General features: G+C 70.2%; 4 protein-coding genes across 8 annotated transcripts; 1 reads left to right on the top strand and 3 right to left on the bottom strand.

Moving 5' to 3' along the window:
- Window positions 1–122: 122 nt before the first annotated feature.
- Window positions 123–3,118, bottom strand: LOC128820383 (uncharacterized). Its single transcript, XM_054001127.1, has 3 exons — window positions 2,215–3,118; window positions 1,414–1,639; window positions 123–860 (listed from the first exon to the last, which is right to left on the bottom strand). The coding sequence occupies exons 1-3, from the start codon at window positions 3,101–3,103 to the stop codon at window positions 725–727; spliced, it is 1,251 nt and encodes a 416-aa protein (XP_053857102.1). The 5' UTR covers window positions 3,104–3,118; the 3' UTR covers window positions 123–724.
- TOMM40L (translocase of outer mitochondrial membrane 40 like) lies at window positions 3,064–8,178 on the top strand. 4 transcript variants are annotated; one of them, XM_054001116.1, is made up of 9 exons: window positions 3,064–3,189; window positions 3,768–3,835; window positions 3,925–4,017; window positions 5,435–5,536; window positions 5,649–5,754; window positions 6,613–6,709; window positions 7,162–7,238; window positions 7,312–7,414; window positions 7,492–8,178. In XM_054001116.1, the coding sequence occupies exons 1-9, from the start codon at window positions 3,102–3,104 to the stop codon at window positions 8,159–8,161; spliced, it is 1,404 nt and encodes a 467-aa protein (XP_053857091.1). In that variant the 5' UTR covers window positions 3,064–3,101; the 3' UTR covers window positions 8,162–8,178. The 4 variants fall into 4 exon arrangements, with proteins under 4 accessions (XP_053857091.1, XP_053857094.1, XP_053857093.1 ...); XM_054001119.1 differs by having other exon boundaries at window positions 6,587–6,709; window positions 7,492–7,719; XM_054001118.1 differs by having other exon boundaries at window positions 3,744–3,835; window positions 6,587–6,709; window positions 7,492–7,719.
- Window positions 8,155–13,324, bottom strand: NR1I3 (nuclear receptor subfamily 1 group I member 3). Of its 2 annotated transcripts, XM_054001093.1 has the most exons (9): window positions 12,978–13,149; window positions 12,472–12,631; window positions 11,672–11,802; window positions 11,065–11,261; window positions 10,091–10,269; window positions 9,850–9,995; window positions 8,658–8,774; window positions 8,456–8,561; window positions 8,155–8,365 (listed from the first exon to the last, which is right to left on the bottom strand). In XM_054001093.1, the coding sequence occupies exons 1-9, from the start codon at window positions 13,102–13,104 to the stop codon at window positions 8,236–8,238; spliced, it is 1,293 nt and encodes a 430-aa protein (XP_053857068.1). In that variant the 5' UTR covers window positions 13,105–13,149; the 3' UTR covers window positions 8,155–8,235. The 2 variants fall into 2 exon arrangements, with proteins under 2 accessions (XP_053857068.1, XP_053857067.1); XM_054001092.1 differs by having other exon boundaries at window positions 9,850–10,269; window positions 12,978–13,324.
- A 3,269-nt stretch (window positions 13,325–16,593) lies between these two features.
- On the bottom strand, window positions 16,594–20,900 carry MPZ (myelin protein zero). Its single transcript, XM_054001231.1, is given in 6 exon segments — window positions 16,594–17,482; window positions 17,567–17,627; window positions 17,881–18,016; window positions 18,802–19,015; window positions 19,610–19,776; window positions 20,734–20,900. Coding segments are annotated over 6 exon segments (927 nt in total). The 5' UTR covers window positions 20,792–20,900; the 3' UTR covers window positions 16,594–17,191.
- Window positions 20,901–22,349: the final 1,449 nt, after the last annotated feature.

Genomic DNA, 22,349 nt, shown 5'->3' with positions numbered 1-22,349 from the left:
CATAGCCCCAGAGACCCCCCCCAATAAACACCAAGGACCCCCCCCACCCCCAGCCCCAGGGACCCCCCAGCCCCAATTCCAAGGACACGGGGTGGGGGGGGGGCTCAGGGCTTTATTTGGGGTTCTGGGACGGGCTCGGGGCTCTGTGGGGGGCTCTGGGCTGGATTGGGGGGGGTCTCAGGGTTGTGGTGGGGGGGAGACTCGGGGGGGGGTCTCAGGGTACCAGGGTGGGCTCGGGGCTGGGTTGGGGGCCGGGGTGGGGGTCTCAGGGGGGTCTCAGGGCTGCGTTTGGGGTCCCACGATGGGCTCAGGGCTGGATTGGGGTGGGGGCTCAGGGCTGGGTTGGGATTAAGGGGGGGGGTCTCAGGGCTGTGTCTGGGCCCATCCTGGGGGGGGTCTCAGGGTTGAGTTAGGGTCTGTGTGGGGGTCTCAGGGCTGTACTGGGGGCTGGGCTGGGGATCTTGGGGGTCTCAGGGCTGTATTTGAGGGGGGTCTCAGGGGATACCCCCAGGGGTCTCAGGGGGTCCCGGGGGTCCCGGGGCTGTCCCCGGGGGTCTCGGGGCTGTCCCCGGGGGTCTCAGGGGGTCTCGGGGCTGTCCCCCGGGGGTCTCAGGGTGTCTCGGGGCTGTCCCCCGGGGGTCTCGGGGCTGTCCCCGGGGGTCTCAGGGGGTCTCGGGGCTGTCCCCGGGGGTCTCAGGAGGTCTCGGGGCTGTCCCCGGGGGTCTCAGGGGGTCTCGGGGCTCTCCCCCTGCCCCTCGGCGCGGCCCAGGCGCAGCAGGGACGAGAAGAGCCCCAGCACGTTGTTCTGCAGCTCGCGGGCCAGCGGCTCCAGCTGCTTGTTAGCCCGCTCCAGGTACAGCCTGCGGGACACGGCGGTCACGGGGGGGGCTGGGGGGGCTGGGGAGGGGTCCCGAGCAGGGGAGGGGTCTGGGGAGGGAGGGGAGGGGTCCCGAGAGGGGTCCTGGGGTGGGGAGGGGTCTGAGGAAGGGTCCCGGTGAAGGGAGGGGTCAGGGGAAGGGAGGGGAGGGGTCCCGGGAGGGGTCCCGCGGTGGAGAGGGGTGTGGGGAGGGGTCTCGGGAGGGAGGGGAAGGGAGGGGTCCCGAGCAGGGGAGGGATCCTGAGGAGGGGTCCTGGGGTGAGGAGGGGTCCCGGGGAGGGGTCCTGGGGTGGGGAGGGCTCCTGAGAAGGGATCCCGAGGAGGGGAGGGGTCCCGGGGAGGGGTCCCGAGGAGAGGAGGGGTCTCGGGAGGGTTTCGGGGAGGGAGGGGAGGGGTCCTGGGGTGGGGAGGGGTCCCGGGGAGGACTCCCGAGTGGGGAGGGGTCCCAGGTAGGGAGGGGAGGGGTCCCGGGCAAGGGAGGGGTCCCGGGGAGGGCTCCCGAGTGGGGAAGGGTCTCGCCCCCCCGCCCCCCGTACTCGGCCTGGCTGCGCAGCTCCTCGGGCCGCAGCTGCGGTGGCAACTCGCGGGCCACCAGCTCGGAGAGGCTCTGCAGATGGCGACTCAGGAAATCCGCGCTGGCCACCGGCTCCGAGCCCTGCGAGCCCTCCGAGCCCTCGCTCGCCGCCTCCCGCCGGAGCAGCGCAGCCCCGAGGCGGCCGGCGGCGAGCAGGAGCAGCAGCGTGGCCAGCGGGAGCCTCATGGCTGCGGGGACACCGCGCGGGATTTGGGGACGCGTGGCGCTCGTGTCCCCACGGCCGCAGCCCCACAGGGGCTTCCAGCCCCCCCCCACAGCCCCACAGCCCCGGCCCGCTGCCCCCACCCAGCCCCACGCTCTGCTCCCCCCTTAGCCCGCCCCAAAACCGCCCCCAGCCCCACAGCCCAAATCCCGGCCCCAAATCCCAGCCCCAAATCCCAATCCCAGTCCCAAATCCCAACCCCAAATCCCCATCCCAGTCCCAAATCCCGGCCCCAAATCCCAATCCCGGCCCCAAATCCCAGCCCCAAATCCCAATCCCGGCCCCAATTCCCAATCCCAGCCCCAAATCCCAATCCTGATCCCAAATCCCAACCCCAAATCCCCATCCCAGTCCCAAATCCCAGCCCCAAATCCCAATCCCGGCCCTAAATCCCAGCCCCAAATCCCAATCCCGATCCTAAATCCCAATCCCAGCCCCCCACCCCGATCCCACACCCCAATCCCCGCCCCTGTCCCTGTCCCTGTCCCTGTCCCTGTCCCTGTCCCTGTCCCTGTCCCTGTCCCCTCCTGTCCCTCTCACCTGGCCAGGTGCCGCTGCAGCTTTGGGGTCCCGCCTGCCCCGGCCCCGTTTTTATCCCAATCCCGCCCCCCCCGGGCAAACACGGCGGGGCCGAGGGGCAGCGCGGGGGGGCCCCGTGTCCCCCCGGTGTCCCCCCGGTGTCCCCCCGGTGTCCCCATGGCCGAAGGTTGTCGCCCGCGGTGTCCCCGACCCTCGGCCCCCGGCGGGGAGGGGACAGCGGGGACAGCGCTGGGGACAGGCGGGCAAAGGGCGCGGGTGGCGCTGGCGACAAAAGGTCGCAGCCCCCCCGGTCACTGCGGGGATGGGGACACGGTGGCGACAGAGGTGGCGCGGGGAGGGGACAGTGGGCTGAGGAGGTGGGGACAGAGGGGACAGGGGACAACGGGGGGGGGGGGTCCAGAGGTGCGGGAGGGCGACACGAAGGGGGGGTTGGGACAGAGCCAGGGCGGTGCAGCCATGGGGGGTGGGGGACGCGACATGGGACACGCGGGGGGTGACAGCAGGGGACATGGGGGAGGGGGCTGGGGGAGGCGGCACAGCGGCGAACATGGGGCGGGGTGAGTCCAGGGATGCGGGGTGGGCACACGGGGGGACATGGAGGCCACAGGACACGCGGGGGTTTGGGGACACGAAGGGATTTGGGGACACGCGCGGATTTGGGGACACGCGCGGGGCAGGAGGGTGGCCCGGAACGCGCCCGCCAAGGAACGTCTCCGCTCGGGTCCGGGGGTCCGGAGGGGTCACATTCCGGCTCGGCCCCGCCCTCGCCGCTCAGCCAATGGGCGGCGCGCGTTGCCCGTAGCCAAGATGGCGGCGGCGCCCCCCGTGAAGGCGCTCCGGGCGGCGCCGCCCGCGATGGCGGCGGCCGGCGGGGGCCCGTAGGGGCCATGGGCAACGCCGAGGGCCGGGCCCCGCGGCGGGCCGAGCCCCGCGGCAACCCCGGCAGCTTCGACGAGCTGCACCGGCTCTGCAAAGGTGCGCCCGCGGGGAGCGGGGACGGCGGGGAGCGGGAGGGGACAGCGGCGGTGGCAGCTGTGTCCCCTGGGGGGCCGGCCCGGCGGTGTCAGTGCTGTCCCCAAAAAGGGGTGTGGGTGTCACGGGGGGGTGACAGCCATATGGGGGGTGACAGCCGTGTCCCCAAGGGGTGACAGCCATTCCTGGGGGTGACAGCCGTGTCCCAGCGGGTGACAGCCGTGTCCCCAAGGGGTGACAGCCACTCCTGGGGGTGACAGCCATTCCTGGGGGTGTCAGCCGTGTCCCCAAGGGGGTGACAGCCACTCCTGGGGGTGACAGCCGTGTCTGGGGGTGACAGCCGTGTCCCCAGGGGGGTGACAGCCATTCCTGGGGGTGACAGCCACTCCTGGGGGTGACAGCCGTGTCCCAGCGGGTGACAGCCGTGTCCCCAAGGGGGTGACAGCCACTCCTGGGGGTGACAGCCACTCCTGGGGGTGACAGCCGTGTCCCCAGGGGGGTGACAGCCACTCCTGGGGGTGACAGCCGTGTCCCAGCGGGTGACAGCCGTGTCCCAGCGGGTGACAGCCGTGTCCCCCCAGAGGTGTTCCCGCCGCAGATGGAGGGGGTGAAGCTGATCGTCACCAAGACCCTGAGCAGCCACTTCCAGGTCGGGCAGGGGACAGGGGACACCCGGGGACCCGGGGGGGGGGGTGGCCGTGCGCCCCCTGCCCCCCGTGACCGCCGGTGTCCCCGCAGGTGACACACACGGTGCACATGAGCACCCTGGGCCCCTCCGGCTACCGCTTCAACGCCACCTTCGTGGGCGACCGCCAGCTGGGGCCCACCGAGGTGACACCGCGGGTGGCACCGGGCTGGGGGTGGCACCGGGTGGTGGCAGCCGGTGTCACCCGTTCTGGAGCCTCGCGGTCGCCCCGAGGCCGCCGGCGGGGCCGTGGGGTCCTTGTGGCCACCCGTGACCCCAGGGTGGTTGGTGGCCTCGGGGTGGCCCCGTGGGGGTCGTTGGTGGCCTCGGGGTGGTCGGTGGCCTTGGGGTCATTGGTGGCCTTGGGGTCACTGGTGGCCCCAGGGTCATTGGTGGCCCCAGGGGGGGTCAGTGACCTCGGGCTCACTGGTGGCCCCGGGGTTATGGGTGGTCCTGGGGTCACTTTAGGGTCATTGGTGGCCCCGAGTGGTCCCAGGTGGCCCTGGGCTGGTTGGTGGCCCCACCGTGGCCACCAGGCCGTGGCCCGGTGCTGCTGGCACGTCCCAGCCAGCCCCAGTCCGGAGCTGGGGGCGCTCGGTGGTGGCCCCATGGCCATCCCCGTGTCCCCCTGTCCCCCTGTCCCCATGTCCTGTGTCCCCTGTCCCTGTATCCCCCGTCCCCTATCCCCGTGTCCCATGTCCTCTGTCCCGGTGTCCCCTGTCCCCCTGTCCTGTGTCCCCCTGTCCCCGTGTCCCCGCTCATGCCACGCTGTCCCCATGTCCCACGTCCCCTATCCCCCTGTCCTGGTGTCCCTGTGTCTCCTGTCCCTGTGTCCCCGTGTCCCCTATCCCCATGTCCCCTGTCCCCCTGTCCCCTGTTCCCAGTGTCCCCTGTGTCCCCCTGTCCCCCTGTCCCATGTCCCCGTGTCCCCTGTGTCCCCCTGTCCCGTGTCCCCGTGTCTCCGCAGACGCTGTGCTGTCCCCATGTTCCATGTCCCCTGTCCCTGTGTTCCCGTGTCCCTGTGTCCCCTGTCACCCATCCCGTGTCCCATGTCCCTGTGTCCCAGTGTCCCCGTGTCCCCCGTGCCGTGTCCCGGTGTCCCTGCACACGCTGTGCTGTCCCCATGTTCCATGTCCCCTGTCCCCATGTTCCCGTGTCCCTGTGTCCCCTGCCCCCTGTCCCCTGTCCCCCCGTCCTGTGTCCCTGTGTCCCGCTGTCCCCGTGTCCCCTGTCCCCCTGTCCCCTGTCCCGTGTCCCCTGTCCCCTGTCCCCCCGTCTTGTGTCCCTGTGTCCCGCTGTCCCCTGTCCCCCGTGCCGTGTCCCGCTGTCCCCCTGTCCCCTGTCCCCGTGTCCCCTGTCCCCCGTGCCGTGTCCCGCTGTCCCCCTGTCCCCTGTCCCCGTGTCCCCTGTCCCCCGTGCCGTGTCCCGCTGTCCCCCTGTCCCCCTGTCCCCTGTCCCCCGTCCCGTGTCCCGCTGTCCCCCTGTCCCCTGTCCCGTGTCCCTGTGTCCCCCGTGCCGTGTCCCGCTGTCCCCGTGTCCCCGCCCACGCCGCGCTGTCCCCAGGTGTTCCCCACGCTGCTCGGGGACATGGACAGCGCGGGCAGCCTGAACGCGCAGGCCCTGCAGCTGCTGGGCGAGCGCCTCCGCGCCAAGGCCGTGTTCCAGGTGAGCCGCGGGCGCCGCGCCGGGGCCACCGCGCCCGGGGCCACCGCGCCCGGGGCCACCGCGCCCGGGGCACCCCCGGGAGGTGCCACCAGCGCCGTGCCCGTGTCCCCAGACGCACCAGGCCAAGTTCGTCACGTGGCAGTTCGACGGCGAGTACCGCGGCGACGACTGCACGGCCACGCTCACGCTGGGCAACCCCGACCTGCTGGGCGGCTCCGGTGAGTGCCAGCGGCCACGCTGGCCCCGCGGTGGCCACGGTGGCCCCGGAGACACTGCTGAGGCCCCGCTGGCCCCGCGGTGATCACGGTGGCCCCGGGGATGCCGCTGAGACCACACTGGCCCTGAGGTGATCGTGGTGGCCCCGCGGTGACCACGGTGGCCCCGGTGGCCCCAGGGATGCCGCTGAGACCGCACCGGCCATGCAGTGATCACGGTGGCCCCACAGCGATCCCGGTGGCCCCGGGGACGCCGCTGAGGCCACACCAGCCCCGTGGTGATCACAGTGGCTCCACAGCCGCCGCTGAGGCCACGCTGGCCCCGTGGCAATCCCGGTGGCCCCGGGGATGCTGCCGAGGCCGCGCTGGCCACGTAGTGATCACAGTTGCCCTGGGGACGCCGCTGAGGCCGCACTGGCCCTGCGGTGATCGTGGTGGCCCCGCAGTGATCACGGTGGCCCCGGTGGCCCCGGGGATGCTGCTGAGACCACACCGGCCCCGCAGTGATCACGGTGGCCCTGGGGGACACCGCTGAGGCCGCACCGGCCCCATGGTGATACCGGCGGCCCCGGGGACACCACTGAGGCCACGCTGGCCCTGCAGTGATCGCGGTGGCCATGGTGGCCCCACAGCTGCCGCTGATGCCATGCTGGCCCCGCAGAGATCGCGGCGGCCCCGCAGTGATCACGGTGGCCCCAGTGTCACCGCTGAGGCCAGCTGTCCCCACAGTGATCGCGGTGGCCCTGGGGACACCACTGAGGCCACGCTGGCCCCGTGGTGATCGCGGTGGCCCCGGTGGCCCCGGGGTCGCCGCTGAGGCCAGCTGTCCCCGCAGTGATCGTGGTGGCACATTTCCTGCAGAGCGTCACCGCCCGCCTGGTGCTGGGTGGGGAGCTCGTGTACCACCGGCGGCCCGGAGAGGAGGGGGCCATCCTCACCCTGGCCGGCAAATACTCAGGTAGGGACACTGGGGACACCTGGGGACACCTGGGGACACTTAGGGGACATCTTGGAGACAGCTGGGGACACCTCAGGGATGCCTGGGGACAATTGGGGAGACCTCAGGGACACCTGGGGACACCTTGGGGCACCTGGGGATGCCTGGGGGACATCTCAGGGACAGCTCAGGGACATCTCGGGATACCTGGGGACACCTTGGGGATGCCTGCGGACATTGGGCACACTTAGGGGACACCTTGGGGACACCTGGGGACACCTTGGGGCACCTGGGGATGCCTTGGGGACACCTCGGGGACACCTGGGGATGCCTTGGGGACACCTGGGAATGCCTCGGGGACACCTGGGGATGCCTTGGGGACACCTGGGGACACCTGGGGAAGCCTTGGGGACACCTCGGGGACACCTGGGGATGCCTTGGGGACACCTGGGGACGCTGGCTCTCTGTTGCAGCCCCGAACTGGGTGACAACGCTCAACGTGGGCTACGGGGGGGCCCACGCCAGCTACTACCACCGGGCCAACGAGCAGGTGGGTGTCCCCCGCTGTCCCCCGCCGTGTCCCCGCTGTCCCCACGCCGCCGTGACCGCGGTGTCCCCCCCAGGTGCAGGTGGGGGTGGAGCTGGAGGCCAACACGCGCCTGCAGGAGACCACCTTTGCCTTTGGCTACCAGCTCAACCTGCCGCGAGCCAACGTCGTCTTCAGAGGTGGGCCGGGCTCCCGGTGGCTTCTGTCACCGGTGCCACCCGGCGGCGGCGCTCAGCTGTCCCCGCTGTCCCCGCAGGGCTCCTGGACAGCAACTGGAGCGTGGGGGGGGTCCTGGAGAAGAAGTTGCCCCCCCTGCCCGTGACGCTGGCCCTGGGCGCCTTCCTGAACCACTGGAGAAACCGCTTCCACTGCGGCTTCAGCGTCACCGTGGGCTGAGGGACAGGGGACACGGGACAGGGGACAGGACAGCAGGGACAGGGGACAGCAGGGACAGCGGGACAGAGGGGACAGGACAGCAGGGACACAGGGGACAGGACAGCAGGGACAGGGGACAGCAGGGACAGCGGGACAGGGGACAGGACAGCAGGGACAGGGGACAGCGTGGACAGCACAGCGGGACACAGGGGACAGCGAGACAGAGGGGACAGCAGGGACAGGACAGTGGGGACAGGACGGCAGGGACAGGACAGCAGACACAGGACAGCGGGGACAGCGGGCGTGTGGCACTGTCCTGCTCAGGGAGCTGCCAGGCCGGGCCGTGCAGGTGCCACAGGGACCCGCGGGGACACGGCGGGCTGGGGACAGCGAGTGACGGCGCCGCAGGGGGGCTGGGGGTCCCCATTGTCCCCAGTGCCACCCTCTGGGATTGGTGGCTGCTGCCACTGGGCGTCCCTGTTGTCCCCAGCGCCGTGGCGGCCGTGCCTCAGTTTCCCTGCGGTGACACACCCAGGAGCCCGGGTAAATAAAGGAGCTTTACTCTGTGCCCGGTGGCGGCCGGGGGTGACGCTTGGGGACCGGGGGGTGACACGGGGGGCCAGGCTCAGCTGATGATCTCGGAGAGCAGCGGCGTCATGGCCGACAGGTCCTGGATGTGCAGGATCTGCCGCGTGTTCTCCACCTTCAGCGTCTGCAGCTCCGTCAGCAGCAGCAGCAGCTTGGCGTACAGGAACCTTGGGGACAAGTGGGGGGACATCCAGCTGGGCGTGGTGGCCGTCCCCACCCCCACCCTGGGGACGGTGCCACCCCGTCCTGGCGCTCACCTGCCCTCGTGGGGGGGGTGCTGGTGGTCGATGTAGCTCTTGAGGGTCAGGGCCACCTTCTCCTGGAAGCGGTCGATGACGTCGCGCTGGGCGATGCCGCCGTGGTCTGGGGGGGGGGGGGGGCGTGGGGTGACCTCAGCGGGGCCTTGGGGACAGCGGGGTGTCCCCGTGTGTCCCCCCCCCCCCCCCCGGGGGGGCTCACCTGGCGAGAAGAGCAGCATGGCCTGCAGCAGGGCGTACTCGGCCTCGTGCAGCCGCAGGCGCCGCAGGCTCTCGTGGAACTTGAGCAGCGGCTCCAGGTACACCTGCTGGAAGCCGGCTGGGGGGAGCCCCCAAATCCCGGGCTTAGGGCGGGGAGCACCTTTGGGATCGGTCCCCGCTGTGTCACCAGGTGCCACCTCCTCGGACACCTCCGGGGTGGCTGCTCCGAACCTCCCCGGGCAGCCCCTTCCAGGATATTTTCCCTTTTCCAGGAGGAATTCCCCCAAATTTCCACCCTGAGCCTCCCCTGGCTCACTCCAAACCTCCCCGGGCAGCCCCTTCCAGGATATTTTCCCTTTTCCAGGAAGAATTTCCCCAAATTTCCACCCTGAGCCTCCCCTGGCTCACTCCAAACCTCCCGGGGTAGCCCTTCCAGGATATTTTCCCTTTTCCAGGAGGAATTTCCCCAAATTTCCACCCTGAGCCTCCCCTGGCTCACTCCAAACCTCCCCGGGTAGCCCTTCCAGGACCTTTCCCCTTTTCCAGGAGAAATTCCCCCAAATTTCCACCCTGAGCCTCCCCTGGCTCACTCCAAACCTCCCCGGGTAGCCCTTCCAGGACCTTTCCCCTTTTCCAGGAGGAATTCCCCCAAATTTCCACCCTGAGCCTCCCCTGGCACAGCTGGAGGCTCTGTCCCCTTGTCCTGTCCTGTTCCCTGGGATCAGATCCCAAATCCCCCCCTGGCAGATCCCAAATCCCCCCTGGATCCCCCTTTTCTCCAGGCTGAGCCCCACCCCAGCTCCCTCAGGACTTTCCAGACCCTTCCCCAGCCCCTCAAGGTCCATCCTAACCTGAGTGACCACAACTGGACACACCCCGAGGTGTGGCCTTGCCAGGGGACAATCCCTGCCCTGCCACCCTGTCCCTGGCGCGGCCCAGGTGCCACCCTGGGCACACCTGGGCACACCTGGGCACACGTCCAGCCGCTGTCCCCCAGGTCCCTCTGTGTCCGGCCAATGTCCCCACCCCGGGGGTCGTGGTGACAACACAGGACCCTGCTCTTCATCCTGTCACCCTCCTGTCCCTGGGCTGTCCCCGCGGATCCCGCCTGCCCAGCTCCCTCGGCACGCCAGGGCGGTGTCCCCGGGTGTCCCCAGGTGTCCCCGGGTGTCCCCGGGTGTCCCCAGCGGTACCCAGGGCCCCGTCGCGGATGGTGTAGCAGCGCTGGCCGCACTCCCAGGCCTTGGTGTCGGCGTTGAACACGGTGTTGTAGCGGATCTGGCAGATCCCCAGCGTGGCCCCTTTCAGCAGCGAGATTTGGGCGTCCAGCGGCAAACTCCTGGCGGGAGGGGACACGGCGACACGGCGACACGGCCACGCGTCAGGGGGTGGCACCGGGCCGCCGCTGCCCCGCCGCGTCCCCGCCCCGCGCACCTGAAGACCGGGATCTCCTTGGCGAATTTGATCACCTGCTGGATCATGAACGTGCTCAGGTCGGCGAACTGCGGCAGCAGCGACAGCACGTCCGGCAGCGCCTCCTCGCACGGCGACAGCGACACCCCCGCGGCGACACCCGCGCCCGGCGGGCTGGGCACCAGCAGGCGCACGGCGGGCTGGGGACAGCGAGGGGTCAGGGCTGGGGACACCCGGGGACGCGCGGGGTGGCTGTGGGGACGGGTGGGGCATCGTGGGGACAGGCGGGACATCTTTGGGGACAATTGGGGCACCCTTGGAGACAGGCAGGGCATCGTGGGGACAGTCTGGATACCCGTGGGGACAGTTTGGGTACACGTGGGGACAGGCGGGGTGGCTGTGGGGACAGGTGGGTACATGTGGGACAGTCAGGACATCTCTGGGGACAGTTGGGACATCGTGGGGACAGTCAGGGCATCGTGAGGACGGTTGGAGCATCTCTGGGGACAATGGGGGCATCACGGGACGGCCCGGGGACCTGTGGGGAAAGTCAGGACATCTTTGGGGACAGTCTGGGTACATGTGGGGACAGTCAGGGCATCGTGGGGACAGCCCGGGTACCCGTGGGAACAGTTTGGGTACACGTGGGGACAGTTTGGGTACACGTGGGGACAGTTTGGGTACACGTGGGGACAGGTGGGGTGGCTCTGAGGACAGGTGGAGCATCTGGGTAGATGTAGGGACAGCCAGGACATCTTTGGGGACAGTCGGGGCACCCGTGGGGACAGTCAGGACACCCATGGGACCATCTGGGTCACTCGTGGGGACAGCCAGGACACCAGGGAGGTTGGCTGGGTCACCCCTGGGGACAGCCAGGACACCCACGGGCACGGCTGGGGGGTCCCCGTGGGGACAGTGGGTCACCCGCGGGGACAGCCGGGGCAACCGCAGGGACAGGGGTGTCCCCTTTGGGGACAGGGGTGTCCCCAGCTCACCCAGCAGCGCATGAACTGGGAGAAGCTGGAGTCGAAGGTGCGCTGGTGGGCGGCGATGAGGAGCGCGATGAGCTCCTGCTGCTCGGCCGTCAGTCCCGGCTGGCCCCGCTGGCCCTCCTGTCCCCGCTGTCCCCCGGGCTGGCCCCGCTGTCCCCGCAGCTCCCGCCGCCGCCGCAGCGCCTCCTCCGACATGATCACTGCCACCCCCGGCCCCGCTGTCACCGCTGGCACCGCTGTCACCGCTGTCACCGCCGGCACAGGCGGACGCAGCGGGCACAGCAGTCGGGGACACCGTGATGGCCCTCCCCGAGCGGGTCCCCTCTGTGCCACACTCCCTGCTGCCACCTCTGTGCCCTGTCCCTTGCTGTCCCCTCCCCTGCCACCCCACCCAGGACGCGTCTCCCTGTCCCTTGTCCCCTCCAGGTCCCCTTCATCCCACCCCGGTGCTCCCCCTCTTCCCCCGTGTCTCCCGTCCCTGTCCCCGCTGTCCCCGTGCCATGTCCCCTGTGTCCCCCATCCCCTCCCCCGCCATGTCACCCTTGTCCCCTGCAGCTGCTCCCTCTCTGCTCTGCTCCATGTCCCCCCGGCTGTCCCCCGTGTCACTCACTGTCCCTCCTCATGCCCACGTCGAGGCACTTCTGGAGGCGACAGGCCTGGCACTGTCGCCGCTTGGCCTTGGTGACAGGGCAGCGCCGCGCCAGGGGACACGTGAACCGGACACCTTTGATGATGGAGCGCCTGCGGGGACACGGCCGCTGTCACCGCGTGTCCCCAGGGCAGGGCAGGGCCCAGCTCGGGGTGCCAGCGGCTGTCCCGTCTTGTCCCACGCTGTCCCCTCCCTGGGACCATCGGGTGCCACCCCGCGCCATCCCAGCCCGTATTGTCCTGTCCCATCCTGTCACCACATCCCATCTTGTCCCCTCACGCTGTCCCCTTGTCCCATCCCATCCTGCCCTGTTTGTCCCATCCTGCCCTGTTTGTCCCATCCTGCCCTGTCCCCTTGTCCCATCCTGCCCTGTCCCATCCATCCCATTTTGTCCTTTCCCATCCCGTTTGTCCCATCCTGTCTTGTCCCCTTGTTTCATCCCATCCTGCCCTGTCCCCGCGGTGTCCCCGCGGTGTCCCCAGCTGTCCCCGCAGTGTCCCCGCGTTATCCCCGTCTGTCCCCAGCTGTCCCCAGCTGTCCCCGGCTGTCCCCGGCTGTCCCCGCAGTGTCCCCGCGTTATCCCCGGCTGTCCCCAGCTGTCCCCAGCTGTCCCCGGCTGTCCCCGGCTGTCCCCAGCTGTCCCCGCGGTGTCCCCGGCTGTCCCCGGCTGTCCCCGCAGTGTCCCCGCGTTATCCCCGGCTGTCCCCGGCTGTCCCCGCGGTGTCCCCGGCTGTCCCCAGCTGTCCCCGCGGTGTCCCCACCTGAAGAAGCCCTTGCAGCCCTCGCAGCTCATGACGTGGAAGTGGTACCCGTTGGCCCTGTCCCCACACACGGCGCACACTTTGTCCCCGTCGGGCTCCGTGTCCCCACGGGGGTCCCGGGGGCTGCGCTCCGTGCCCGGGGGGCTCGGCAGGGACACGGCTGGGGACAGCAGGGGTGACACACAGCTGGCACCGGTCCCGTCCCCTCGAGGCCACGGTGTCACCCCGTCCCGCGGCGCTGTCACCCACCCGAACCCGCCCGTCCCCGCGGTGTCCCCTCCACCCGCGGTACCGCCAGTCCCCGTCGGTCCCTTCCTGTCCCCGTGTGTCCCCTCCTGTCCCCGTGTGTCCCCTGCATTCCCTGAGTGTCCCCGCCAGCCCCCGCGTGTCCCCAACGGGGACAAAGTGGCCCTGCTGGTCCCCGCGTGTCCCCTCTGGTCCCTGCGTGTCCTGCCACCCCCCGTGTGTCCCCTCCGGTCCCCGCGAGTCCCCGTGGCTGGCGGTACCTGAGCCGGTGTCCCCCGGTGCTGTCAGTGACGGGGAATTGTCCCCACGCAGGGAGGGGACACCGGGTCCCCGAGTGTCCCCGCCGGTCCCCGCGTGTCCCCAGCGGTCTCCGCGTGTCCCCTCCATCCCCGCGTGTCGCCGGCGGTCCCAGGAAGGGCCGCGTGGAGTTTGAACCTTGAACTTGGGGTTGTGACAGGCGGGGACAGAGCGCGGGGCGGAGGGGACAGGTGGCACCTGGGGCGGGACAGGAGAGCACAGGTATGGCAGCTGTGCGGGACAGAGGGACGCGGGGACAGGCGGGGGACAGACAGCCGCAGAGGGGACACCGCATGGTGACAGGGACAGCCGGAATGTCACACCCGCCTGCTGAGGGTGGCACCCCGTGTCACACACTGAGGGCAGCAGAGCCCAGAGGGGACACGGTGGTGGCCCTCCTGCCACCGCTGTCCCCACAGGAAGGTCCCTGTCCCCCCTCATGTCCCCTTTATGTCCCCCCAAGGCTCCTCGTGTCCCTTCGAGTCCCCCCAAGCCCTCCGTGTCTCCTGTCCCCCCATGTTCCCAGAGTCCCCAATGTCCCTCCGTGTCCCCCACTGTCCCTAGTGTCCCCCATATCCCCCATGTCCCCAATGTCCCCCATGTCTCCAGTGTCCCCAGTGTCCCCAATGTTCCCCCGTGTCCCCCATGTCCCCAATGTCCCCAATGTCTCCAGTGTCCCCAGTGTCCCCCAATGTCCCAATGTCCCCAATGTCCCCCAATGTCCCCAATGTCCCCAGTGTCCCTGATGTCCCCAATGTCCCCAATGTCCCCAATGTCCCAATGTCCCCAATGTCCCTGATGTCCCCAATGTCCCCAATGTCCCCCCGTGTCCCCCCGTGTCCCCAATGTCCCCAATGTCCCCCCGTGTCCCCCCGTGTCCCCAATGTCCCCAATGTCCCCAATGTCCCCCCATGTCCCCAATGTCCCCAATGTCCCCCCGTGTCCCCAATGTCCCCAATGTCCCCCATGTCCCCCGTGTCCCCCCGGGTCGGTCTCTCCTGGCGCGGGGGGGGGGAAGCCACCATTATGGGCGTGTCCCCTGTTGGCCCCACCCCCGCTTCCCATTGGCTGCTCGCGGCTGTCACTCAAACCCCGCCCCTATAAAAGCGGCGGCAGCGCCGGTCCCGCAGCCGGGAGCGGCGGCGGCAGCGGGCGGGATGAGCGAGGTGGGGACACCGGGGGACACCGGGGGACACCGGGGGGTCCGAACGCACCGGAACAGACCGGAAAGAGGAGTTTGCCCCTTTTCCCGTGGCTTTCAGCGCCGAGCCGGGCGCTGGCAGCGGGAATGGGGGGAGGACGCTGAGCCCCGGGGAGGGGGGGCTGCAGGGCGAGGGGACCGCGGGGACACTTTGGGGACTCCGGACCACCGGTGTCACCTCCCCTGTCCCCCCGGGGCCTCCCCTCTTCTCAACGCAACCCCCATGAGCCCCACTCTGGCTGGAGGTTTGGGGACCCCCGGGGACAATGGGGGAACCCCGGGGACATTGGGGGGGACCCTGGGGACAGCGGAGCCCCTGTGTCACCCCCCGGGTCCCCTCTCTCCGCAGCGCAGCCCCCATGACCCCCCCTCCGCGGCGGAGGCCCCCGGTGGGCAGCAGCAAGGTGAGGACCCCCGGCACAGGTGGGGCGCGGGTTCTCTGTCCCCTCTGTCCCTTCTGTCCCTTCTGTCCCCTCTGTCCCCGCAGACCCCAGGGTCCCCACATTGTCCCCGTCCTTGCGGGGGGGTGGCACCTGGGCGGATTTGGGGACCTGCTCTGTCCTTCCCCCGTCCCCTCGGAGGTGTCGGGGTGTCCCCGTAGTGAATGTGGGGCTGCCAGGCTGTCCCTTGTCCCCCCGGGTTGGTGGCAGGGTGTCCCCCTGGCTGTCCCCGCCGTGAACCTGGCGGTCCCCAAGCGTGTCCCCGTCCCGTGTCCCCCTCGGCAGCCAAGGCCGGTGACCCCAAGAAGGAGGAAGAGGAGGAGGAGGAGGAGATCGACATCGACCTGAGCGCGCCCGAGACGGAGCGCGCGGCGCTCGCCATCCAGGGCAGGTTCCGCAAGTCCCGGCAGCGGAAGAAGGAGCCGCGGCCCTGAGGGGGTCCCGGGACCCCCGATCCCCGTGGGGACCCCCGCGGGCAGGGCCCGGGGGGGGCTCGGCCCTTCCCTGCCCCGAGCCGGCACCCCCAGTGACACGGGGGGGGGGGGGTTAGGGGGGACACAGCCGGGTGTCCCCTCAGGGGAGGTGGCCCTCGTGAGAGGGGGTGGCGTGGAGCCCCCCGTTTTCCTGGGAATCCCCATTTTCCATGGGAGTCCCCGTTTTCCATGGGAATCCCCCATTTCCCTGTCCTGTGGTGGCGCTGGGGACACGCGGGGGGGGACACGCCTGTGTCCCCAGAGGAGGGACGCGGGTCCCGCTGCAGCCCCCACGCCAGGAAATCGGGGCTCCCCATCCTCCTGTCACCGTCACCGCCCCCTCCCCACCCTCCTGTCCCTGTCCCTGTCCTGTCCCTGTCACTGTCCCCCCCCCCCCCGGAGGAGCTTTTGGCCCGTGCAAAGAATAAAGTGTGAGGAAGAGGAGGCTGGGCCGGGGGTTCGGGGGAATTTGGGGAGGGGACCCCACAGGGAAGGAACCCCGGGTCCCCCTTCTTTGGTGGGGGGGGGGTGGATGGACCCCCCCTTAAATCAGCGCCGGGGGTCCCGGGGCTGTCCCTGCTGGGGTGGTGGGGGGGTGTCGGGCTCCAGCCCCCCCAGGGCTCCCCTCCGGGATTTGAAGGATTTCCAGTGAAATTCCCGGGATTTTCTCACCCGCTGCCGCTCAGGCGCCCCAAAAGTGCTGGGGGGGGGGGATAAAATCAGGGAGATTTTGGGGACTTTGCAGGTGGATTTTCGGGGGCTTTGCAGATGGGTTTGGGGGGGTTCACAGCCGGGTTTGGGGAGTTCATAGCCGGATTTGGGGAGTTCATAGCCGGGTTTGGGGATCCACTGCCGGATTTGGGGAGTTCATAGCCGGGTTTGGGGGGCTCGGGGGGGTTCGGAGGGCCCGGGAATGCCGCGATCCGGTGCAGAAATAGCTCCTTGGAAAGAAAAACAGCGGCGGCCCCGGGGCAGGGCCCAGGGGACACGGCGGGGTCGGGCTGCGCAGACTTATTAGGGAAAGGGCAACGATCCCGGGGGGGGCACCGGGAGGGCACCGGGGGGGGCACCGGGGGCCGCTCCCTCCCCGATTCCCGCGCTGCTCCGTGCCCCAAGTGCCCCCCAGGGCTGGGGCTGGGGTCTTTCCCCCCTCCCTGCCAGCCGCACCGTGAGGAGGTGACAGCCACCCACCCCCGCGGGGACAATGGCCACTGTCCCCCCCTTGCCCACCCCCCGAGCCTTGGCCTCTGTTAATTACAGCGAGCTTTAATTAACGGCGGGTGGCAGGGAGGTGGCCCTAAGGTGGTGGCGTCGGGCTAAGGGGGGACTCTGGGGTGCCACCAGGTCACCCTCGAAGCGTCACCTCCCCGCCGAGGGTGACAGCGACGTCCCCGTGGCGTGGGGATGAGCTCGGACACGCCCGGCCCCGGAGCGGGGACAGTGACAGTGACAGTGACAGTGACAGTGACAGTGACAGTGACGGGAGGGGACACGGGGCTCCCGGAGATGTCAGTTTTATTAATGGCACCACGGGGACAGGGAGGGGACAGGGACGGGGGGTACAAAACGCGTCGGGGGGCACGGGCGGCTCCCCCAGCCCGGCCGCAGCCTCGCCCCCTCCACGGGGCTCCGGCCGGTTTTGGGGGGGGTCCCGGCGGTTACGGGGTGCGGGCGTTAATGGGGGGACAGGAGGGGACAGAGGGGACGGGGCGGGGGCCACCCTGCGACGTCATTTGGGGTCGGTCGCGGGGAGAGACGAGAAAACGGCCAGAAAAGGAGCAAAACTGGGGGCAGAGAAACCCCCCCGGGTTCGGGGAGGGGACACGCGGCGGTGACACGGGACCCCGCAGGGAGGGGGGACCGACCCCAAATCCGCCGGTTTTGTGTTCCAAAGGAGAAATTCCGCCCGGGGCTGGGCAGGGAGCGACCGAGGGGGCCCGGGGGGGGACCCGAGGTTGTCCCCAGCGCCGTCCTCAAGGCCGGGGGACCCGAGGCGAGGGCCACACCCCGCTCCTCGCCGGGTCCCGAGCCCGGAGGGGCCGCGGCCGGGGCCGGGGGGGACATCAGGAGCCCCCCGAGTTGGGTTTGATGATGCTCAGCAGGGCGCTCTTGAGGCTGCCCCGGCTCGGGGAGCGGGCGGCGGGCGGGGGCGCGGCCTGGGGCTCCCCCCGCAGCTCCATCTCGATGGTCATGATGACTTTGGGGGGCCGGGGCTCCCCCGCGCCCCCGCCCGCCCCCGGGGGTCCCTCCCTGCCCGCTAACCGCTATTTCCTATCCTTGCGCGACTCGCCCGCGCCGCCCTTGGCTTTCTTGGCGCTGCGGCCGTGGTCCAGCATGGCGTAGAGCACGGGGGCCTGCGGGGACAGGGGGGCTTCACCTGCCGGCCCCGGGGACAGGGGGGGCAGCCCGCCGTGCCCCCCGCCCCTCTCGGCGCTCACCTGCCGGCTGCGCTTGGAGCCGTCCTTGCCCGAGCGCTGCAGCTTCCCCTTCTCCATGGCGCTGGGGGGAAACCGGGAGAAGAGCGGCTCGGCACGGCGGGACCGGTGTGCCGCCGCTTTGGGGAGGGGTCGTGCAAATTGCAGCCCCCGGTGGTCCCGGTTTGGGGCGGGGTCGCGGCTCGGGACAGCGGAATTGTAGCCCCCGTGCCCCCGGTTTGGGGAGGGTTCGCGGAAATTGCAGCCCCCGGTGGTCCCGGTTTGGGGAGGGTCCCGGTTTGGGGAGGGTCCCGGTTTGGGGAGGGGTCCCGGCTCACCTCAGCCGCCGCTGCAGAACCGCCTGGCGCCGCCGCCAGCAGTAGCGGGTGACATAGACCAGGGCCACCAGCACGGCCACCAGCAGCAGGACCCCGCCGATGACAGAGCCCAGCACGACGCCATAGCGGGTGGGCACTGCGGGGACAGTGGCACCGTGTCACCCCCTCAGTGGGTGGCACTGCGGGGACAGCGGCACCGTGTCACCCCCTCAGTGGGTGGCACTGCGGGGACAGTGGCACTGCGGGGACAGTGGCACCGTGTCACCCCCTCAGTGGGTGGCACTGCGGGGACAGTGGCACTGCGGGGACAGTGACACCGTGTCACCCCCCAGCAGTGGGTGGCACTGCGGGGACAGTGGCACTGCGGGGACAGTGGCACCGTGTCACCCCCAGCAGTGTGTGGCACTGCGGGGACAGTGGCACTGCGGGGACAGCGGCACCGTGTCACCCCTCAGCAGTGGGTGGCACTTCGGGGACACCAGCGAATGGGCATTGAGGTGACACCGGCCCGGTGTCACTGCCAGCAGTGCAGGTGACAGCAGCGCCGTGTCACTGCCAGCAGCAGGGATCAGGGAGGTGACACCGGCGCAGTGTCACCATCACCAGCAGGGATCAGGGAGGTGACACCGGCGCAGTGTCACCGCCAGCAGCGCAGGTGACACCGGCGCAGTGTCACTGCCACCAGCAGGGATCAGGGAGGTGACACCGGCCCCATGTCGCCGCCAGCAGCGCAGGTGACACCGGCGCAGTGTCACTGCCAGCAGCAGGGATCAGGGAGGTGACACCGGCGCAGTGTCACTGCCAGCAGCAGGGATCAGGGAGGTGACACCGGCCCCATGTCGCCGCCAGCAGCGCAGGTGACACCGGCGCAGTGTCGCCGCCCCCAGCGGGGGCCCGGGCGGTGCCAGCCGTGTCGCGCACCTTTCTCCAGCACGTAGAGGGTGACCTGCGAGGACTTGCCCACGATGTCGGGCGGGTTCTTGACGTCGCACGTGAAGGTGCCGTTGTCGCTGGGCTCCAGGCTGTGGATGACGATGGAGCCGTCGCGGCGCCGCGGGTTCCCCACCCACTCCATGCGCTCCTTGAATGTCCCCACGTCGTCGATGTAGGGCTGGCCCTTGGCGTAGTGGAAGATCTGCGACAGTGACGGTGACACCGCGGTCACCGCGGCGGCCCCCGGGCTCGGCAGGGTGACAGCCAGCCGCGGGGCTGGGCGGTGACAGAGGGGACAGCGGTGGCGGAGGGGTTGGGGGGCTGCTCGTGATGTCCCCGGGGTGTCACCGCGGTGTGAGGGGACACGGTGCCACCCGCAGGGAGGGATGGTCCTGCTGGGGCTGGTGGGGACACGGGGGACACTGCGGGGACAGCCATGTGCCACCTGCTGAGGCTGGCACTGGGATCGGACGGGCACTGGGACACGGGGACACTGTGGGGACACCCCGGTGCCACCGCGGTGTGAGGGGACACGGTGTCACCTCAAGGGGAGGTCTGTCCTGCTGGGGCTGGTGCTGAGACCCAGCGGGCACTGGGGACACCTTGGCGACACCTTGGGGACACGCCAGTGCCACCCCAGTGCCAGCAGACACCGTGTCACCCTCAGGGACGGCTCTGTCGCGCTGCCGCTGTGACAAGGGGACACCGGGGCCGGGGGCGCGGTGGGGACGCTGGGGCTGGGTTGGGGACACCGGGGACGGGTTGGGGACACCGCGGGGACCCTGGGGACACTGACGGAGATGCTGTCGCGGGAGCCCTCGGCCTGGAAGTGCCAGGTGATGGAAATGTCCTCCGAGATCCACTCGCTGGACCAGAAGCTGCAGGACAGGGTGACACGCGAGCCCACGGTGCCATAGACCTCGCGCTGCGTGTACACGTGGATTGGGGACACCGGCGACACTCCTGGCGACACAGAGGCGTCAGCCCCGCCCCCGCGCGGGGACCGCGCCCGGCGGTGTCCCCGAGCTGCCACCAAAGGGCGCCGAGGGGACAGCGGAGTGGTGGCGCTGCCGTCCCCAGGGGTGGCTCGGAGGGGACAGTGTCCCGGTGCCCGGTGACACGGGCGGGGCTGGCACCCAGGAGGTGACAATGGGACCCTCTGTGCCCGCCGGTGACACCTGCAGGGCTGGGTGTGGCACCCCCGCACCTGTCCCCAGGGAGGTGACAATGACCGGGACTGTCCTGGCAGCCACCCAGAGCCCCCCCCCCCCCAACATGTCCCCATGAAGGCGACAATTGCCACAGCTCAGTGACACCGTCAGGGCTGGGTGTGGCACCCCCGCACCTGTCCCCAGGTTGGTGACAGCTCTGGGACCCTCCTAGCCGCCACCCGCACCTGTCCCCAGGGAGGTGACAATGACCAGGACCCTGCTGGCAGCCACCTCCACCTGTCCCCAAGGAGGTGACAATGACCAGGACCCTGCTGGCAGCCACCTCCACCTGTCCCCAGGGAGGTGACAATGACCAGGACCCTCCTTGAAGCCACCTCCACCTGTCCCCAGGGAGGTGACAATGACCAGGACCCTCCTTGAAGCCACCTCCACCTGTCCCCAGGGAGGTGACAATGACCGGGACTGTCCTAGCCGCCACCCCCCACCTGTCCCTAGGTCGGTGACAGCTCTGGGACCCTCCTTGAAGCCACCTCCACCTGTCCCCAGGGAGGTGACAATGACCGGGACCGTCCCGGCCGCCCCCCGCCCGTGTCCCCAGGCCGGTGACAGCTCTGCTGTCGCACGCCAGCCGCGGTGACAGTCCCCAAGCAGCGCGTGGGTGCCCGCCAGCCCCACGGCCACCCCCAAACCGCTCCTGTCCCCCCCCCCACCCCCTTTTCGGGGACCTGTCCCTTGTCCCCAAGCTCACCCAGCGCCGCCACCAGCCCGGCCACGAGGACGAGGCGGCGGGTGGCCCTCGGGGACATCGTGGCGGTGACACGGAGGGGACAGCGGCGGGCCCGGGGTTTTAGGGTGGCCCGGGCAGCGCTGCACCCCCAAATCCCGGCCAATGGGCGCCGGGCGCGGGGGGGGCCCGGCCCGCGGGGTCCCCGCTCAAAGGGGACATTGAGGGACACTGAGGGACACTGAGGGACACCGAGGGTGGCGAGGGGGACGGGGACACTGGTGGCCTTTGTCCGGCCGCATTCCCGCGCGCCGCGGGGGCGGGGGACGAGGAATGCGGCAGGAGGGGACAGCGGGGACAGAGGGGGGGACACGGGGGGGACACCGGGGGGGACATTGGGGGGGGGGGGGGGACATGGAGGGGACATTGGGGGACACGATGGGGACATGGGGCAGACACGAGGGGGACATTGGGGGACACGGGAAGGACACGGGAAGGACACGGGGGGGACACGGGAAGGGACATGGAGGGGACACGGGGGGGGACACGGGAAGGGACATGGAGGGGACATGGAGGGGGACATTGGGGGACACGATGGGGACACGGAGGGGACACGGAGGGGACACGGGGAGGGACATGGAGGGGACATGGAGGGGACATTGGGGGACACGGGGGGGACACGGGGGGGACATGGAGGGGACATGGAGGGGACATTGGGGGACACGGAGGGGACATGGGGCAGACACGAGGGGGACATTGTGGGACACGGGGGACACGATGGGGACACGGGAAGGACACGGGGGGGACACGGGGGGGGACATGGAGGGGACATTGGGGGACACGGGGAGGGACATGGGGAGGGACATGGAGGGGACATGGGGGGACACGATGGGGACATGGGGCAGACACGAGGGGGACATTGTGGGACATTGGGGACATTGGGGGACACGGGGGACACGGGGGGGACACGGGGAGGGACATGGAGGGGACATGGAGGGGACATTGGGGGACACGATGGGGACATGGGGCAGACACGGGGGGGACATTGGGGGACATTAGGGACATTGTGGGACACGGGGGACACGGGGGGACATTGGGGGACACGGGGGGGGACACGGGAAGGGACATGGAGGGGACATTGTGGGACACGGGGGACACGATGGGGACACGGGAAGGACACGGGGGGGACACGGGGGGGACACGGGGGGGGACATGGAGGGGACATTGGGGGACACGATGGGGACATGGGGCAGACACGAGGGGGACATTGGGGGGGACATGGAGGGGACATGGAGGGGACATTGGGGACATTGTGGGACACGGGGGACACGGGGGGGGACATTGGGGGACACGGGGGGGACACGGGGGGGGACATGGGGAGGGGACATGGAGGGGACATGGAGGGGACATGGAGGGGACATTGGGGGACATTGGGGGACATTGGGGACATTGGGGGACATTGGGGGACACGGGGGGGACACGGGGCAGACACGAGGGGGACATTGGGGACATTGGGGGACATTGGGGGACACGGGGGGGACACGGGGCAGACACGAGGGGGACATTGGGGACATTGGGGGACACGGGGGACACGGCGGGGACATTGGGGGACATTGGGGGACATTGGGGGACACGGGGGG

Source organism: Vidua macroura, chromosome 29 (genome assembly GCF_024509145.1).
Source record: "Vidua macroura isolate BioBank_ID:100142 chromosome 29, ASM2450914v1, whole genome shotgun sequence".
In the NCBI taxonomy this organism is placed as follows: Eukaryota; Metazoa; Chordata; class Aves; order Passeriformes; family Viduidae; genus Vidua; species Vidua macroura.
This window is presented reverse-complemented; position numbering and strand designations above follow the sequence as displayed.

Coding starts and splice junctions, on each gene's coding strand:
- TOMM40L (XM_054001116.1), top strand. CDS start 3,102: ATGGGCAACGCCGAGGGCCGGGCCCCGCGGCGGGCCGAGCCCCGCGGC. Junction 3,836..3,924: donor CCCTGAGCAGCCACTTCCAG/GTCGGGCAGGGG, acceptor GTGTCCCCGCAG/GTGACACACACGGTGCACAT. Junction 6,710..7,161: donor CCTGGCCGGCAAATACTCAG/GTAGGGACACTG, acceptor TCTCTGTTGCAG/CCCCGAACTGGGTGACAACG.
- LOC128820383 (XM_054001127.1), bottom strand. CDS start 3,103: ATGGCCCCTACGGGCCCCCGCCGGCCGCCGCCATCGCGGGCGGCGCCG. Junction 1,640..2,214: donor CTGCAGCGGCACCTGGCCAG/GTGAGAGGGACA, acceptor GTGTCCCCGCAG/CCATGAGGCTCCCGCTGGCC. Junction 861..1,413: donor GAGCTGCGCAGCCAGGCCGA/GTACGGGGGGCG, acceptor CGTGTCCCGCAG/GCTGTACCTGGAGCGGGCTA.
- NR1I3 (XM_054001092.1), bottom strand. CDS start 13,309: ATGCGGTGTCCCCTCTGCGGCTGTCTGTCCCCCGCCTGTCCCCGCGTC. Junction 10,270..11,064: donor CCCAGTTCATGCGCTGCTGG/GTGAGCTGGGGA, acceptor CGCTGTCCCCAG/CCCGCCGTGCGCCTGCTGGT. Junction 8,366..8,455: donor CACCCCCCCCACGAGGGCAG/GTGAGCGCCAGG, acceptor CTTGTCCCCAAG/GTTCCTGTACGCCAAGCTGC.